This window comes from Schistocerca serialis, chromosome 11 (genome assembly GCF_023864345.2).
Source record: "Schistocerca serialis cubense isolate TAMUIC-IGC-003099 chromosome 11, iqSchSeri2.2, whole genome shotgun sequence".
Lineage (NCBI taxonomy): Eukaryota > Metazoa > Arthropoda > Insecta > Orthoptera > Acrididae > Schistocerca > Schistocerca serialis.
The window spans coordinates 65,530,363-65,547,761 of NC_064648.1; the positions used below are offsets into that span (position 1 = coordinate 65,530,363).

A 17,399-nucleotide genomic window follows, 5' to 3' on the forward strand; every position below is an offset into this window, starting at 1 on the left:
AACAGCTTTACTTCTGCCAGTACCTCGTCTCCTACCTTCCAAACTTTACAGAAGCTCTCCTGTGAACCTTGCAGAATTAGCACTCCTGAAAGAAAGGATATTGCGGAGACATGACTTAGCCACAGCCTGGGGGATGTTTCCAGAATGAGGAGGTACTGGCAGAAGTAAAGCTGTTAGGACGGGGCGTGAGTCGTGCTTGGGTAGCTCAGTTGATAGAGCACTTGCCCGCGAAAGGCAAAGGTCCCGAGTTCGAGTCTCGGTCCGGCACACAGTTTTGATCTGACAGAAAGTTTTTTATGGGGAGGTTGGTGTCGGTGGAACTAAATTGAACTTATCATTAATATTTTTATAGCAACTGTTAAACCATCGAATATAAACGAGTTAATAACGACGAGCAGCGTAATATCAGTCACAATTGGTGAAGTAAATATCACGCACACGTTGAGAGTTCAGTTCAGCACCGTCTTTTGTAACGTCGTCTATACCTAATAACAGTATCATCGCTCTACCGACTTTGCCGAGTTTTAGCCAGGGCCGATCAATACTAATCTGTCAACTACCAACTAGAAAAACCGGTGACGTTGCACACAGTAACTGCCGTTCGTCGGTGACAAAGGCCGGAATTTGCACGCAAATAACACAACTAGAGGTCCGAGTGGCGACACGCGGCCTTTTTGGGTAACAGATGGCGACTGGCGTGTACGGCACGAAACGTCTGAAAGCAAACATCCTGCAACAATTGCCAGAAAGGTTCGGGCCAGAGAAGGCGGTGTTACAGCCTGCGGAACGTTTTCGTGGCATCCCCGGGTGATCTCCCGATTCTGGAAGACACACCGGATGAAAACAAGTACGCACCTTGCGAGGTGACGGGGCTAGCAGTGTATTTAACACTAAATTCTTCTAGAACCTTCATATGGAAATCATGCTCTAAGCACCCACCCTTTACTAAATCCGACTTTTGCTGTTACACATGGATTAAGAAGAAATGACTGTAATTGACGCTGCAAGTGGAGTAGAAAAGAGTTTGACACCTCCAATAATTTAATTTGATAGAAATTAATTTGATAAAGGAAAGTTTCATTAACGTAGTGAGAAATGAAACGGTTCCTCTACCGATCAACAGAATGAAAGTTCTGTCCAAAATGACAATTTGATTTATTATGACTAAACTCAAAATAATAAACAAAACACATGAAACATTTACAATACCGGTACATAAAATTGGATACTCAAATAAATGCGGTGAAGGTGAAGTTGTCCATAAACTGATTGTGACATTTATGAGCAAGTGGTATGTGGAGCCAATTCCTTGCAACTCAAATCTTAAGAGAAACACCCAGCCAACCCAACATTAATTGCTGCTACAGTAGTGGGAACTCACACAATGAACACCTAAGACAGAACCACGTTAGAAAAGATGGGAACAGGCGCGCTCTGCTGAGCTCTGATTGTCATGTAGCAAAATTCCCTGATCTGTCGGTGCTGCGGACATACATTACCAAGCTGTCTTCTGAACTGCAAGGATCTGACTGGCGTACCGGACGCGATGGCTGGTTGCTTCGACGTCCCATCGTGGTGATGATAATGTCGCGAGTATAGCCCGAAACAAATTATCCTGGACTGGTTGTTCCAGACTAAAGACTTCCTAGCAACACAAATGCGTCTCTGAGGGAGACGAAGAAGACTCGCTACACAATCACTGACGGTACAGTGATTGATTTTAACAAGCAAAGTCACACGGTAACTCCGACACATTCAACTTTAGCCAAAACAGCTCAAGACGGACATCGTAGGCCGCTTGTACACAGAACGCTCAATTGCCAACTATACTCGGAAAGTTACGTTGAAGTATAAACTTCAGCAACTTCCTCAAACAGTTACAATTGAATGAAAGTATATTAGACAGCCAACGGAAGGTAGGCTGTCCAGAGCAGGAGAGTTCAGTCTTGTAACCTACTCCGACCGAAAGGCTAGAGCCGACTCTCTCAAGAGCACCCGTACAAGCCGAACACAGAACATTCCCGCCCCCACGACAGTGGCCGTTGTTAAAAGTTCCAATCAGCAACTCGAAAACCGGTGGAAAATTCCACTCTATTGTCGAAGCACTACTATTCCACCAATGGAGATACTTGGCGCCAATTTCTGCGCCGATTTTGCTATCCCCTGAGCAAGCCAATCACAGTTATGATTTTGCAGAAAACGCGGGAATTTGCCCGCCAAGACTGCCTGGGAACACAAGTCATTCCCACGCCTCGCTGGTAGCCCGTCAGAAAGTGTTTTCACTAATTTTACGTGAAGTAACGGAATCTCTAACCCCAGCCGCTTCTTCAGGCCCCTGTGGGCGTGTCGCCCCCACTCTTATGTCGGCGCCTCGACAGCATCCACTCGACTCCCTCACACCAGTCGGCATAACCCTTTCAAGATCTGCAAAACCCGCCTGTCACCGGACCACCCGGGTGACGAGAGATGCTGCGTGGGAAGTCTGCGTGTGAAGCAATGGCAACTTTTCACTGTATGCAATTAGAGAGGAAAATATTCATATTTTCTGAGTTCTCAATACAATGTAATGACAATACTCGCCCATACTTCTCCAAATCGAATTACTCAGAGTAAGATATAAATATCAGAGAGGGCAAGTCACTGTGTACATCGTAAAGGCATGCCACCTCTCAACCTATCCTCGTGGACCGTATCCACCCCTACGTGCAGTTCGTTATCCTCGAGCACGACGGCATCTACCGACAGAACAGTGTGACGTGTCACGCAGTTCACAGTGAATGTGCACAGTTCGAAGAGCACTGGGATGAGTTTACTCTACTGCCCCGGTCACCAGACCCCCAGATTTAAACCCAATCGAGAATCTGTGGGACAACCTCAACAGCGCTGTTCACGCTACAGCTGGCCACCGTACTGGAGCCGACACGGCTCCACGTGTCTGCCGGTACCTCCCACCGCTCTCTTCCCACAGGTCTCGCAGCAGTCTGAGCTGCTAAAAGTGGTTATTCGGGCTTTTGACAAGTGGTCACATTAATGTGACTGGATTGTCTATCACACAAACAGAATTGGAACCCTCGAAATGAGAATCTGAATAATAAATTTCAGAGAAACGTAGTCTAAATAAGAACATGAGGTTTTCAGGTAAGGGCTGTGTCACTAGGTGAATGTATCAAAAATAAGATAAAATTTAGCAAAAAAAAGATTGGTTTCTTTGGGAGTAGAAAAATATAACAGACAGGAAGAATCTGCCTGCTCTGTGACACGCACCCCACGTTTTACGGTGGCTGATGTGTAATGCACAGTGCTGTTGAAGACTGATTTTAATGTTTCCAGTATCCATTCCATAGCATAATTATAAGCAGGTTGGAATTCAGTAGATACTGTCACACTTCCATACGTCCCTTAGCATTTCGTTTCACGTAATCTAACACAGAGAAAACGATAGTGGTACGAGCGAATCTGTGGTGATTACTGACATGTTAGATTTTCACAACAGTTTCTATAGAGTAAATTTGATTGATGGGAGATTCAATATATGTAACTAATACTACTCATGTAATAAAGAACAATTCCTGATCGCTTCACTATTAACTATAAAAACTGTAGTGAATGTGGCACCACATCTCTAGTATTCTCAATAAATGAAGAGATATGTAAATAGTTTGTAGTTAAAGTTAACCTGGAAGTTGTGATCACAAAGGTGGTTTGTGAAAAGCGGCAAATTACTCATTTCTGTGTGAAGTATCTTACTTACGTTAATAGTAAACCACCTGGATGTGAAAAATGCCGCTTCTTCAGAAGAGAGTTACCGCATCACTTTACCCCGCGACACGTGTACCTCGGTAAGCCCCTGGTGATCCAAAAATTCGACAGCTGACTAAAAAAACTGGTGTACTTTACTTACGTTCATCTTGCAGTATTAGGTGGTACTGTGACCCCCTTCTCTCTTTGCTACGTTTCTTTCGCTGATCTTTCCTCTCCTTTCTTCCTTCTTCATACTGTGGCTATATCTCAGGGTTTTCAATGCAGAAATGTGATGAGAAGGGGGCAGATGTGTGTGTGTTGGTTTCACAATAAGATCGTTTCAATAATTCTATCATTGTCTGTTTATGAGTTGCTAAGCAACGTATCAACAAGCTGACTATGCAATGATTAATATTTGTCGTATCCCGACAATAAATCGCTTCTCGCTTGCTTAAAGATCAAGATGATTACTATGCCGCTCATATAAGTCTTTGATAGTTATTATCAAACTAATGTCCGTAAAGTGCAGTTAATGCTACTGAATCACACACGCGATGAAACCGCCCGATTTCCAGCAGCGTATCTTAAACTCCGCGCCGATATTTGGGAATTCGCGAGCGATTTGTTTGCACCAAAGTCGGGCCGTGGTTCCCTAGAATAATTTTTAAATCAACTGCGGGTTGTAAATTAACAATTCTACGCGCATACATGAAAGTTACAGCAGATCCGCACTCGACGACTACTTGACGGAACACGGAAGTTTTTGTTCTTACAAAGAGAAAACATGCATATTGCAACAAAGTTATTTGCTATGTCAAAACATATTTATATCTATCTCATTAAAACTCCTTACCTATTAAATGTTGTACATAATTAAATTCTTTACTCTGTAAATACTCAATAAAATTTAGAAATGAATGACATGTTAAAAAAAAATCTCAAGTTGATATGACGTCATGAATCACTACTAGTTTCGACTCCCCTACACTCACGTGACGCGAAGTAGATCCGACTATATAGGGCAGGCTGTTCCAGCTCGTCGGCTCCGTTGTGAGCAGCGGAGCGCTCCCTTCTCCAGGGAGCCGTGTCACTCGCTGTGACCAGTCAAATGGGCCGGCACGCCGGCATGTGGCACGGCTGGCTGAGGCAGGCTGCAAGGCGGAGCGTTTTGATGTGCCAGCTGCGTCTTACAAGATCAACAACCTCATACTCTCAGCTGCTAAGGCCGGTATTACACTATCAAATTTCTTTGTCAAAGATATTTGATAGTGTAATAGGGACTTTGTCAAATGTCGTCCAATATTTGATCAAATCTAGGGCGTCGCTGTATATTTGATCAAAGAAACCGCTTCTCTTCTGTTCACTGCAATGTGACATGTTACCACATGGAGCGCCCCCCCCCCCCCTGAACCATGGACCTTGCTGTTGGTGGGGAGGCTTGCGTGCCTCAGCGATACAGATGGCCGTACCGTAGGTGCTACCACAAAGGAGGGGTATCTGTTGAGAGGCCAGACAAACATGTGGTTCCTGAAGAGGGGCAGCAGCCTTTTCAGTAGTTGCAGGGGTAACAGTCTGGATGATTGACTGATCTGGCCTTGTAACATTAACCAAAACGGCCTTGCTGTGCTGGTACTGCGAACGGCTGAAAGCAAGGGGAAACTACAGCCGTAATTTTTCCCGAGGACATGCAGCTTTACTGTATGATTACATGATGATGGCGTCCTCTTGGGTAAAATATTCCGGAGGTAAAATAGTCCCCCAATCGGATCTCCGGGCGGGGACTACTCAAGAGGACGTCGTTATCAGGAGAAAGAAAACGCATTCTACGGATCGGAGCGTGGAATGTCAGAACCCTTAATCGGGCAGGTAGGTTAGAAAATTTGAAAAGGGAAATGGATAGGTTAAAGTTAGATATAGTGGGAATTAGTGACGTTCGGTGGCAGGAGGAACAAGACTTTTGGTCAGGTGATTACAGGGTTATAAATACAAAATCAAATAGGGGTAATGCAGGAGTAGGTTTAATAATGAATAAAAAAATAGGAGTGCGGGTTAGCTAATACAAACAGCATAGTGAACGCATTATTGTGGCCAAGATAGACACAAAGCCCATGCCTACTACATTATACAAGTTTATTAGCCAACTAGCTCTGCAGATGATGAAGAAATTGATGAAATGTACGACGAGATAAAAGAAATTATTCAGGTAGTGAAGGGAAACGAAAATTTAATAGTCATGGGTGACTGGAATTCGTCAGTAGGAAAAGGGAGAGAAAGAAACATAGTAGGTGAATATGGATTGGGGGGAAAGAAATGAAAGAGGAAGCCGCCTTGTAGAATTTTGCACAGAGCATAATTTAATCATAGCTAACACTTGGTTCAAGAATCATAAAAGAAGGTTGTATACCTGGAAGAATCCTGGAGATACTAAAAGGTATCAGATAGATTATATAATGGTAAGACAGAGATTTAGGAACCAGGTTTTAAATTGTAAGACATTTCCAGGGGCAGATGTGGATTCTGACCACAATCTATTGGTTATCAACTGTAGATTAAAACTGAAGAAACTGCAAAAAAGTGGGAATTTAAGGAGATAGGACCTGGATAAACTGAAAGAACCAGAGGTTGTACAGAGTTTCAGGGAGAGCATAAGGGAACAATTGACAGGAATGGGGGAAAGAAATACAGTAGAAGAAGAATGGGTAGCTCTGAGGGATGAAGTAGTGAAGGCAGCAGAGGATGAAATAGGTAAAAAGACGAGGGCTAATAGAAATCCTTGGGTAACAGAAGAAATATTGAATTTAATTGATGAAAGGAGAAAATATAAAAATGCAGTAAATGAAGCAGGCAAAAAGGAATACAAACGTCTCAAAAATGAGATCGACAGGAAGTGCAAAATGGCTAAGCAGGGATGGCTAGAGGGCAAATGTAAGGATGTAGAGGCTTATCTCACTAGGGGTAAGATAGATACTGCCTACAGGAAAATTAAAGAGACCTTTGGAGAGAAGAGAACCACTTGTATGAATATCAAGAGCTCAGATGGCAACCCAGTTCTAAGCAAAGAAGGGAAGGCAGAAAGGTGGAAGGAGTATATAGAGGGTTTATACAAGGGCGATGTACTTGAGGACAATATTATGGAAATGGAAGAGGATGTAGATGAAGATGAAATGGGAGGTAAGATACTGCGTGAAGAGTTTGACAGAGCACTGAAAGACCTGAGTCGAAACAAGGCCCCGGGAGTAGACAACATTCCATTAGAACTACTGATGGCCTTGGGAGAGCCAGTCATGACAAAACTCTACCATCTGGTGAGCAAGATGTATGAGGCAGGCGAAATACCCACAGACTTAAAGAAGAATATAATAATTCCAATCCCAAAGAAAGCAGGTGTTGACAGATGTGAAAATTACCGAACTATCAGTTTAATAAGTCACAGCTGCAAAATACTAACGCGAATTCCTTACAGACGAATGGAAAAACTGGTAGAAGCGGACCTCGGGGAAGATCAGTTTGGATTCCGTAGAAATGTTGGAACACGTGAGGCAATACTAACCTTACGACTTATCTTAGAAAAAAGATTAAGAAAAGGCAAACCTACGTTTCTAGCATTTGTAGACTTAGAGAAAGCTTTTGACAACGGAATACTCTCTTTCAAATTCTGAAGGTGGCAGGGGTCAAATACAGGGAGCGAAAGGCTATTTACAATTTGTATAGAAACCAGATGGCAGTTATAAGAGTCGAGGGGCTTGAAAGGGAAGCAGTGTTTGGGAAGGGAGTGAGACAGGGTTGTAGCCTCTCCCCGATGTTATTCAATCTGTATATTGAGCAAGCAGTAAAGGAAACAAAAGAAAAATTCGGAGTAGGTATTAAAATCCGTGGAGAAGAAATAAAAACTTTGAGGTTCGCCGATGACATTGTAATTCTGTCAGAGACAGCAAAGGACTTGGAAGAGCAGCTGAACGGAATGGACAGTGTCTTGAAAGGAGGTTATAAGATGAACATCAACAAAAGCAAAACGAGGATAATGGAATGTAGTCAAATTAAATCGGATGATGCTGAGGGGATTAGATTAGGAAATGACACACTTAAAGTAGTAAAGGAGTTTTGCTATTTAAGGAGTAAAATAACTGATGATGGTCGAAGTAGAGAGGATATAAAATGTAGACTGGCAATGGCAAGGAAATCGTTTCTGAAGAAGAGAAATTTGTTAACATCGAGTACAGATTTAAGTGTCAGGAAGTCGTTTCTGAAAGTATTTGTATGGAGTGTAGCCATGTATGGAAGTGAAACATGGACGATAACCAGTTTGGACAAGAAGAGAATAGAAGCTTTCGAAATGTGGTGCTACAGAAGAATGCTGAAGATAAGGTGGGTAGATCACGTAACTAATGAGGAGGTATTGAATAGGATTGGGGAGAAGAGAAGTTTGTGGCACAACTTGACTAGAAGAAGGGATCGGTTGGTAGGACATGTTTTGAGGCATCAAGGGATCACAAATTTAGCATTGGAGGGCAGCGTGGAGGGTAAAAATCGTAGAGGGAGACCAAGAGATGAATACACTAAGCAGATTCAGAAGGATGTAGGTTGCAGTAGGTACTGGGAGATGAAGAAGCTTGCACAGGATAGAGTAGCATGGAGAGCTGCATCAAACCAGTCTCAGGACTGAAGACCACAACAACAACAACCAAATGGAGCACTAGCATCACTGCAGCGTTCTGTCGACTGTAGTGTTTTTATAACCATTGCCGGTAAATACAATTGGTGTGTGCCAACAACTACAAAATTAATAGAGATGTCTGAAGCTGATGAGGCGCTTTATAACGTGAGGCACCCTGAATACAAAAATAGCACGGAATCGGAGTGTTACAGTGAGCCTGTCTTCTGCAGATGTAGCAGTTCTTAAGTGAATATTGTGCTTTGTGATATGAGGATACACTTCATTGAGCACATACAGAAATGTATACTCATCCATTCTTAAGTAATTGATGTACGACTTGACGTCTTCCACTGTAAGCTCACGTAACAAGTTTTGTTGAATGCTTTTATCGTGTCATCGTAAAACCCACGGCTTCGCCCAGATTAGATTAGTTTTTCGTTCCATAGATCCGTGCTGAGGAGATCCTCGTGGATTTGGAACATGTCGATTTTTTTTAAGCTGAAATAACAATACTAATAGTATGAATAAATTCAATACATCATTTGTTTCTATTAAAAATTTCGCCAATGGAGTAGGAGGAGTTGGCCAGTAGTAAGTCTTTCAGGCTCCTCTTAAACTGATCTTTATTTCTAACTAAATTTTTTATGTTTCCTGGCAAATTATTGAAGATGAGTGTTCCTGTGTAGTGGACCCCTTTTTGAACTAAAGTAAGTGCTTTTAAGTCCTTGTGCAGATCATTTTTGTTCCTGGTATTGTATGTATGAACTGAGTTGTTTGTTGGAAAAAGAGATATATTATTTACGACAAATTTCATTAAGAAGTAAATATACTGAGAGGCAGTAGTTAGTATACCCAATTCTTTGAAGAGGTTTCTGCAGGACGTCCATGAATTTACTCCACAAATAATATGTATTACACGCTTTTGGACTCTGAAAACTTTTGTTTGACTTCAAGATTTATCCCAAAATATTATCCCATATGACATTATGGAATGAAAGTAGGCAAAGTATGCAAGCTTTTTCATTTTTATGTTGCCTATGTCTGCTAACACTCGAATTGCAAATACAGATTTGTTAAGGCATTTCTGCAGTTCTGTGGTGTGCTCCTCCCAACTGAATTTATTATCAAGTTGTAATCCCAGGACTTTTAAGACTGTCAACCTCGTATGTATGGTTCCATTTTTTCCCCACTTCTTTTCCGCATGTGCACACAATGCAATTGGGGTATGTACAACTGATGCGGTTAATAACAAGTTGTTGTCAGCCATCTTGAACTTTGACGAAAAATTTGATGACAGTGTAATACCCCTTCTAGCGCTACGTCAAAGATCTTTGTCAAATATATTGGATGGAATACTGGATCACATCTTTGATCAAATCTTTGACAAAGAAATTTGATAGTGTAATACCGACCTAAGACGTGATGACATGCTGCACCATGAAATACCATGTTCAGGAAATAAATAAGAAACAACTGTTTTAATTGCATACTAAATTTATTGGGCCTCTGTAGCTTGACATTTTCTTTTCATTACAAGATCGGAAATATCAGGCGTCAAAGTGTTCGCAGCGTTAATGCGGAGGATGGCCTTCATTGTTTCATCCTGAAGAAATAATCGTTCCTTACTTTTTACTCTTTCCATTGCTGAGAAAAGCTGCTCACAACAATACGTAGATCCAAACATGCACGTGATCTGAGTGGCATTGTTGTGAAGCTTGGGAAATTTTTTTGCTGTAATGAACGATACCATCGTGACAAATCCAACGTGTTGTAGTACCTCTCTTTCAACAAATTTGAATTTTGCAAATCAATAATCTCCAATTGAAGTGATTCCAATTTGGGGGAAACTGAGAAAAGGAGTGCTGAACACCTTAAGTTCCATTTCCAAACTAGTGAGGTCTCGGAATCGTGTTTCAAACGACGTGATGAGCTGCATTAACTTTGCTTGGTAATCGCCGAAAGTAGTACCTTCAGGTAGTTTTAAAGAAGCAAGACGATTGAAGAATGTTAAATGTCCATTACTCATCTGCCTCTCAAATAAATGTAACTTGTCCATGAACGCTTTGATCTGGTCATGCATGTCAACAATTAGCTGCCCTTAGCCCTGAAATGACAGATTTAAATTATTCAGATGCATAGTTATGTCGGGTAGGAAAGCCAGGTCTGATATCCATTTTATATCTTTTAGACAACGCATTTCTTCCCCTTTCATTTCGAGAAAAAGGGATATTTCCTCACGAATGGCAAAGAAAACATCAAGAACTTTTCCCCGACTCAGCCAACGAACTGTACTGTGGTAAGGTATATCCCCATACTCCGCTTCCATATCTTTCAGAATTGGCGATGATTCATACCGTGATGCCGCATAAAATTCACCCACTTCACAACATCTTTCATTACGCTACCTAGCTCTACTGTTTCAGCACACAGTGCCTCTTGGTGAATAAAACAACGAAGAGTCAAAATGTCTTTCCCAAATTCGTCCCTGCGTTTATTTTTCAAACGAGAAGCAAAACCGTGGTGACGCCCGATCATTTGTAGTGCACCGTCTGTCGCCACAGAATGGAGCTTATCCCACGGCAAATTCATATTGTCCACTGATTCACAAACAGCTTCAAAAATGTCACGTCCTGTTGCGGTGTAATCGAGTGGTACCACATCCAAGAGTTCTTCAGTTACTTGCAGCTCCTTGTCGACACCACGCACAACGACTGCAAGCTGAGCACAGTCCGATATGTCGGTGCTTTCGTCAAGCACTAGCGAAAATGCAACAAAGCTCTCCGCCTTTTTCCTGAGCTGTCTCTCTAAATCCGCTGCCATGTCCAGGATTCGACGAGACATTGTTTGCTTCGACAGGCAAACCCCTTCAATTGCCTGCACCTCCCTTGGAAACAAACATTCTGCAACTGCTACCATGCACGATTTTACGAGTGGTCCCACCGAAAACGGCTTGCCACTCGTCGCAATGATGTGAGCGACCCTGTACCTTGCTCGAATTGCAGATTCAGTAGTGTTTTCTCCACTCTTATTTACATTAAAATTATAAACGCATTACAGAACACGAACTATGTTGCATGTTTTGATACCCTCCGTATTACGAAACCGTTTTTAAACTTACGTCTCCTGGTATGTCGTTCTTAAGCCTGGCTACCAGTTCTCTGCTTTCAACGCCTTCTACCTGATCGTAGTGCGCTGCGAGAAGACGTGTGTAATGTCGTCGTATATTGTACCTCTTCGCAGAATTAAATACTTTATGACATACAAGACACTGCAGACGACCATCTCTCTCAATGAATATAAAGGTATCCTCCAATAGAGGTACAGGGCTCACGTGGCTAGTCATAGCTGTCATTGAACACGGATTATTGCGTCAGTTGTGGCTGCATGCGGCCAGGGGGCAGTGAGTTCGCTTTCCCCCTGCACGCGGGCTCCGAGCTGCCGCAGTGAGTGCTCCGGAGCGCTCCGGCTCCCTGGAGCTCGGTTGGAACAGCCTGATATAGGGCATACTCATGTAATTTTACAGTATTATAGTCTGGGACAACTCCCAGTCCAAAATTGATGTTTTCAAAGTCCACATGTGGTAATACGAAATGTGTTGTCGGGTCGAACACCTGTTCAGAGAACTGGATATTCTAATTATTTTTCCTAGGTATATCTATTTCTTAATGACATTTCTTGTAAATAGTATATCATTTAGCCAAACCATCCACGTTCGGAAAGTAGAAAAACCAACATTAGGACTTCAATGTCCATCAGTCAGATAGACAGATTTTTGGTAATGTGCCAGCAATCGTGACATGTGTAGCTACCAATAAAACACAGTTTAAGACAGCGGTCCTCAAATTGCAGCTGCGGGGCACACGTGCCCCTTATCGAGTATTTGTATGGCACAGTTTCTGGTCGTATTTTATAATAATATGCATTTAGCAACTAACAGCCAAATCCAAAACATCCACTAACATTAATGGCTTCTTAAGAGTGTAGCTTTCTTGCCAGATACACACTTACTTACAATACGCAATACAACACTTACAGCACATACATACTTATAGAAACAGTAACATTTTAAGATGTGCTTAATTTGAATTGGAGTCGGTAAATTTGACTATGAGCTAAGTAACATTGGCCGTGTACCTCAGAGACACAGGGGTAAGTAGTGCGTCCACTGCAGTCTTTGAGGCTGTAAGAGGGGGATTGTTTTGTTCTGTTTCTTCCAATACTCAGAAACTCACAGGAGTGTACAATTCGTACCCATCGGCTGCTATCGTACAAATCCTGATACAGAACACGGATTCATTAGACTGTCATCTACAAATGCAGCACTTATTTGTAGCACAGAACATTAAATTAATGAACACAATGAGTAGAAGAAAAAAAGACATTCAAAACATTTTGGAAACGTTTGTGATCGTGTCTCAAAGTGGTTAATGCATTTAAATGTGTGTACAGTTACTGCTATTAATTAATTAAACATCCTGTTACACAGACAAGGCAAATCACTTCATCAGGCAGTTACAGTGTCACAACTTCAAGGTCACTGAGGGTGGCAGCAATCTGAAACAAACAGTCGAAACGAAGTGTTCCAAGTGGTGGCGCCTTTTAAAGATCGGGACCAGCAGAACGGTGGCCAACTTATTGTACCCTTATTATAGTTAGTCTACTGGGGGCTCATAACATACTGCTCTATGCAGGTTACCAATTAATAGTAAGACCGGTGGTACATGTGTAGCCCACAGTGCAGACCCACAATGTTAGCATTGGCTCCAGAATAAAAAGCCCAATGACCACTGGATTATGGAGACGCTGAAATACTTCTTCATTTCCAGCCCCATCTACTGGACTTGCACACAGAGCCAATTAATGTGTGTATCATTATTAAACTCTCATAGCACCCATCCAATTTAATATTCATCTTTCTCACATTTCTGTTTTGATAATGTTAACTGCTTTCATGCGATGATGCCACACAGCCGTAGCATGTTATTTATTTTTATGCATACATATATGACTGTTATTTAATTTGTAAATGAAAATGCATTTAGTTTGACTCATTTTAAATCCTTAAAACCACTTCAGTATGGGTGCACAAAATGAACACCATGTCTAAAGATATTAATTCTTGCATAAAATATGTACCTATGTTATATTTCATACCAACACCGATCTATCTATCTATCACTTGCCCCTTGTCCCGTAATTTCTGCAGGGCCGGCGTGATTACAACTGGATATGGCACAGTTAGTTTGAAGGGATGGCCGAATGCCCTTTCTGCCGCCACCACGAACCCCCCGGGACGGAATCGGTGTACCCCAAATGTCTGCGACTAGTGTAAATCGTGAAATAGTGCGGACGTGTGTCAAATGCCTGAGAGGTGTGTAACCGAGGCAGAATGTGGGGACCAGCTCAGTATTCACCTAGGGGGATGTGGAAAACTGCCTAAAAGCCACATCCAGGTTGGCCAGTACACCAGCCCTCGTCATCGATCCGCCGGACGGATTCAATCGGGGGCCGGTGTGACTACCCGAGTCTGGGAAGCAGCACATTATTGTACTGACACCAATCGTCTAATTTAATGTGTGACGGGCAGACAGGATACTGAAAGGTAAAAATATAAACAAAAACATAATTTTTGTAATTTTTTTATTAAATCTTTGCATTTAGGAACAACCTTCAACCAAGCAACTGGCAATCAGGGTGACAGTTTCTTCTGCCTGAGTATTTTTATTCCTCTACACCCATCAGAATCTTGCGAAGAACTGCACTCTTTCTTTTTCCTATAGATAAAAAATGCTAAGCTTCTTGGAAAATTTCCCAAATTTGGAAAAAAATGCGTGTGTATTCTTTTGAAAGTGGACAGGATCAGAGGAAGCAGCTATGGCAAAACACACAAATTTTAAGGGTGTATTTCACTGACACCACTTGGAAATCCAACACGGCTGCATATTAATTCTTCTTAATAAGAATACGATCTGGCAAAATACTGTGATAGGTCTAGTTTAAGGAGATGAATGTCCTGCTATTCAGAAGTAGCAAGTGCCCTGCTTAATAGACATGGAACTGAAATATTAGTAGAAACTTGTTCTTAAGGCATTTTATGTCTATACAATGAAGGAATACAGTAGTGGAAACAATCAGTATTTCAGTCATTATCTCAAATACAAATAACCTTTCTATAACTGCACAAATGATTGGAAACAGTAGAAATGAGAAAGTAACGCAATACGTCTTCACGTCTGGCAGAGTTGAGTTTCAGTGATTGCTTAGAGCTTGACAAGAGAAATTGTGTTCGTGGATGTTTCAAAGAGTACACAAACAGATTAACAGATTGGAATTGCAAGGATTTCCCAACAAATAATATGGCAGCAGAAATGTTTTTGAAAACAGTTGCAGTATAGGCAACTCAGCAACCTAAGAAGAAAATATGACTTAAGTTCTGATGGAGACTCGAGCATAAAAATGAGTATCGTTGAACAGTGTGAAATCTTTCGAGAAAGAGAGTACGATTACCAGGCCACACGTCGAGATAGCCAACTCTAGTTAAGAGCGAGCACGGTGTGAAGGGAGGAGGGGTGGGGCAGCAGGGATATTGCAGGACTGTACAAAGATAATCACACGGTAAGAGCCTGACTCAGAAAATAGAGAGGGGCAGAAGACTACATCTTAGCATTCAAAAGACTGTGAACTTAGAAAGAAGAGACACTTGACAAATATCACCAGCTGGCAGTTAGGTCAAGTATACATGTTAACAAAAATTGCAGTGCACAGCCAGAAGTGTATGCTCAGTAGTCCGCACATTTCAAACAGACGGCTGAGAGTGTCAGTGTCTAACCACTGTTTGAACTGTAACGAAAATACCCCCGTGATCGACAACACGGAAGACCGGACGGCCACGTAACAGGCGATACGTGTCAGCGGAAGCACGCACCTCCCGGGGGCGGGCACATCTGCGACACTCTAGCTGCTTCCTCTGATGTGTGCCCACCTAGAGACCAGTTCCCTACAGTTCAGCTGCTGAGTACAAGAGAAGAATTGCCACAGGAATGCACAGCTACAGTGCGGAGAGCCCCGAGCCGCTCCGGTCACGACGTGCGCGTCGCCTCCTGCTGCTCGAACTTGGGGTACCGTGCCTCCACGTCCGCCCACGTCAGCTTCCCCTGGGACAGGTCCCTCACCACGGGGGGAATCTCGTCCAGCTGCAAAATAACATCGCAGAAATTAACAGTTTACAAACTTATCGTAAAGGAACTACTGCAGAAGCTATTATTAACAAACAAATAGAAGCCGATAACAGCAGGAACAATTAGATGGCTGCTGCTTTTCTTAGGATGCACAGCCTATACGAGACATAGCAATCTCGAGGAAAGTTTCAACTCGGGTGCTATAATGCAGTGACCGACACCGAATGTCTATACCAGGGGTCTCCAAACTTTTTATTCCGCAGGCCTCATTGACTCCCCCACGAAGTCATAAGGGCCGAGATCTACCTAGTGGGATTAAAGCACCCTAGCACTCCACGATCACCGTAATGTAAGGCTAAAGGAAACATGAAATCGCAAAAATCTAAGATTGTGGGTATAGCTAGCACTGAAACGAACAACGATTTTTAGTTAATTACATAATTTTCATTGGTGGACGTACCTGACCGAAATTCTGGCGTATTTTATTCTGGCGAATTTCACCGACAAAAAAGTATTTCACTGCACATTCTTCACGAAAGTGTCCTGCAAAGTTAACGAAATCTCAAAATCATTGTTAGCAACACTATTACTGCAAGACGTAACGGAGGTAGAGTATGTCAACGCGTTGTTATTTCAAGCGGCGCAACAATAAGTTTAGTTATGTAGTCTTGTAGCAAGTATCAGAGCCAATGTCGTGGTGTATTGGTCGCAATATGCCTCGAAACTCAATTGTTGGCAGTGTAGGTACCTCCTCAAATATTTGGCGCGCCGCATACCGAGGACGTCCTGCCAGCTAATGCTGGCCAGTTTCGGCCTGCGGGCCGTAGTTTGGAGACCCCTGGTCTATACGAAAATGACTGCTTCAGATTAACAGGAAGGGCTGGACTGAGAGAAAGGGAGACATTGGAGGCCAAGATCCTTCACAAAATAACAGGCCCTAAGATAGCACAATGGCAGTACAGATTGCAAGAAAGAGGAGAGTTGTACAGGGAGACTCACGGAGTCTACAGGGAAATGATGACCAAAATTCTTTGGGCACCTCGAGCGGGAGGGATGCAGTTCGATCGACACGGCAGATTTTTAATGTGCTGGACAATGGATGTAGAGTCTCCGGCTTGTGGAAGTAAGGAAGGACCTCATCTCAAGAATGTTGGACTGAATCAGGAAGTTATCTCTAATGGACCAAAGCAGATATGCCTGATCAAGCTTAAAGGGTTCCACAATTACTGATTCTGAAAACATCTATCATGTGAAACCCAACTCGCACCTATCTCATGTGATATACTGAGTGCTTTGGATTGAGATAGCCACATAAAAACAATATTCTTGATTTCTAAAAAGCATTTGACTTATCTACATATCTACATCCTCCTGAATGGAATGTGCTTACTCTGTTCATCTCTTTGGCTACGACTTTCACCCCCCCCCCCCCCCTCACTTCACTATAATAGTGAATTCGTGATCCCTCGATGTCTCAGAATCTGTCCCTTCTTGTAGTTAGGTTGTGCCAGAAATTTCTTTCCTCATACATTCTATTCAGTATCTCCTCATTAGTTGCATGATCTGGGATATTGAGCAAAATTTGTGATTGGACTGAGGATTTTTTTGGTAATGTAGCAAGTTATGTAGAAGTGTGCCACAGGGAAGTGTGCTGGGACTGTTATATATTAATGACCTTATGGGCAATATTAATAAAGACCTCAGACTTTTTGCAGGTGATGCACTTAGCTGTAATAACATACTCTGTGAAAGATGCCATACAAATATTCAGTCAGATCTTAATAAGATTTTGAATTGGTGCAAAAATTGGCAGCTTGCTTCAAATG

The 17,399-nt window shown here is 42.4% G+C and overlaps 1 protein-coding gene across 1 annotated transcript in view; it reads right to left on the bottom strand.

Annotated features, from left to right (window-relative positions):
- Positions 1–14,018: 14,018 nt before the first annotated feature.
- LOC126427337 (glycine--tRNA ligase) overlaps positions 14,019–17,399 on the bottom strand; it is a 145,243-nt gene continuing 141,862 nt past the window's right edge. The window contains exon 13 of the mRNA XM_050089664.1: positions 14,019–15,588. Within this exon, the coding sequence (XP_049945621.1) occupies positions 15,475–15,588 (114 nt within the window). The 3' untranslated portion in view covers positions 14,019–15,474. The remainder of the gene's footprint in view (positions 15,589–17,399) is intronic.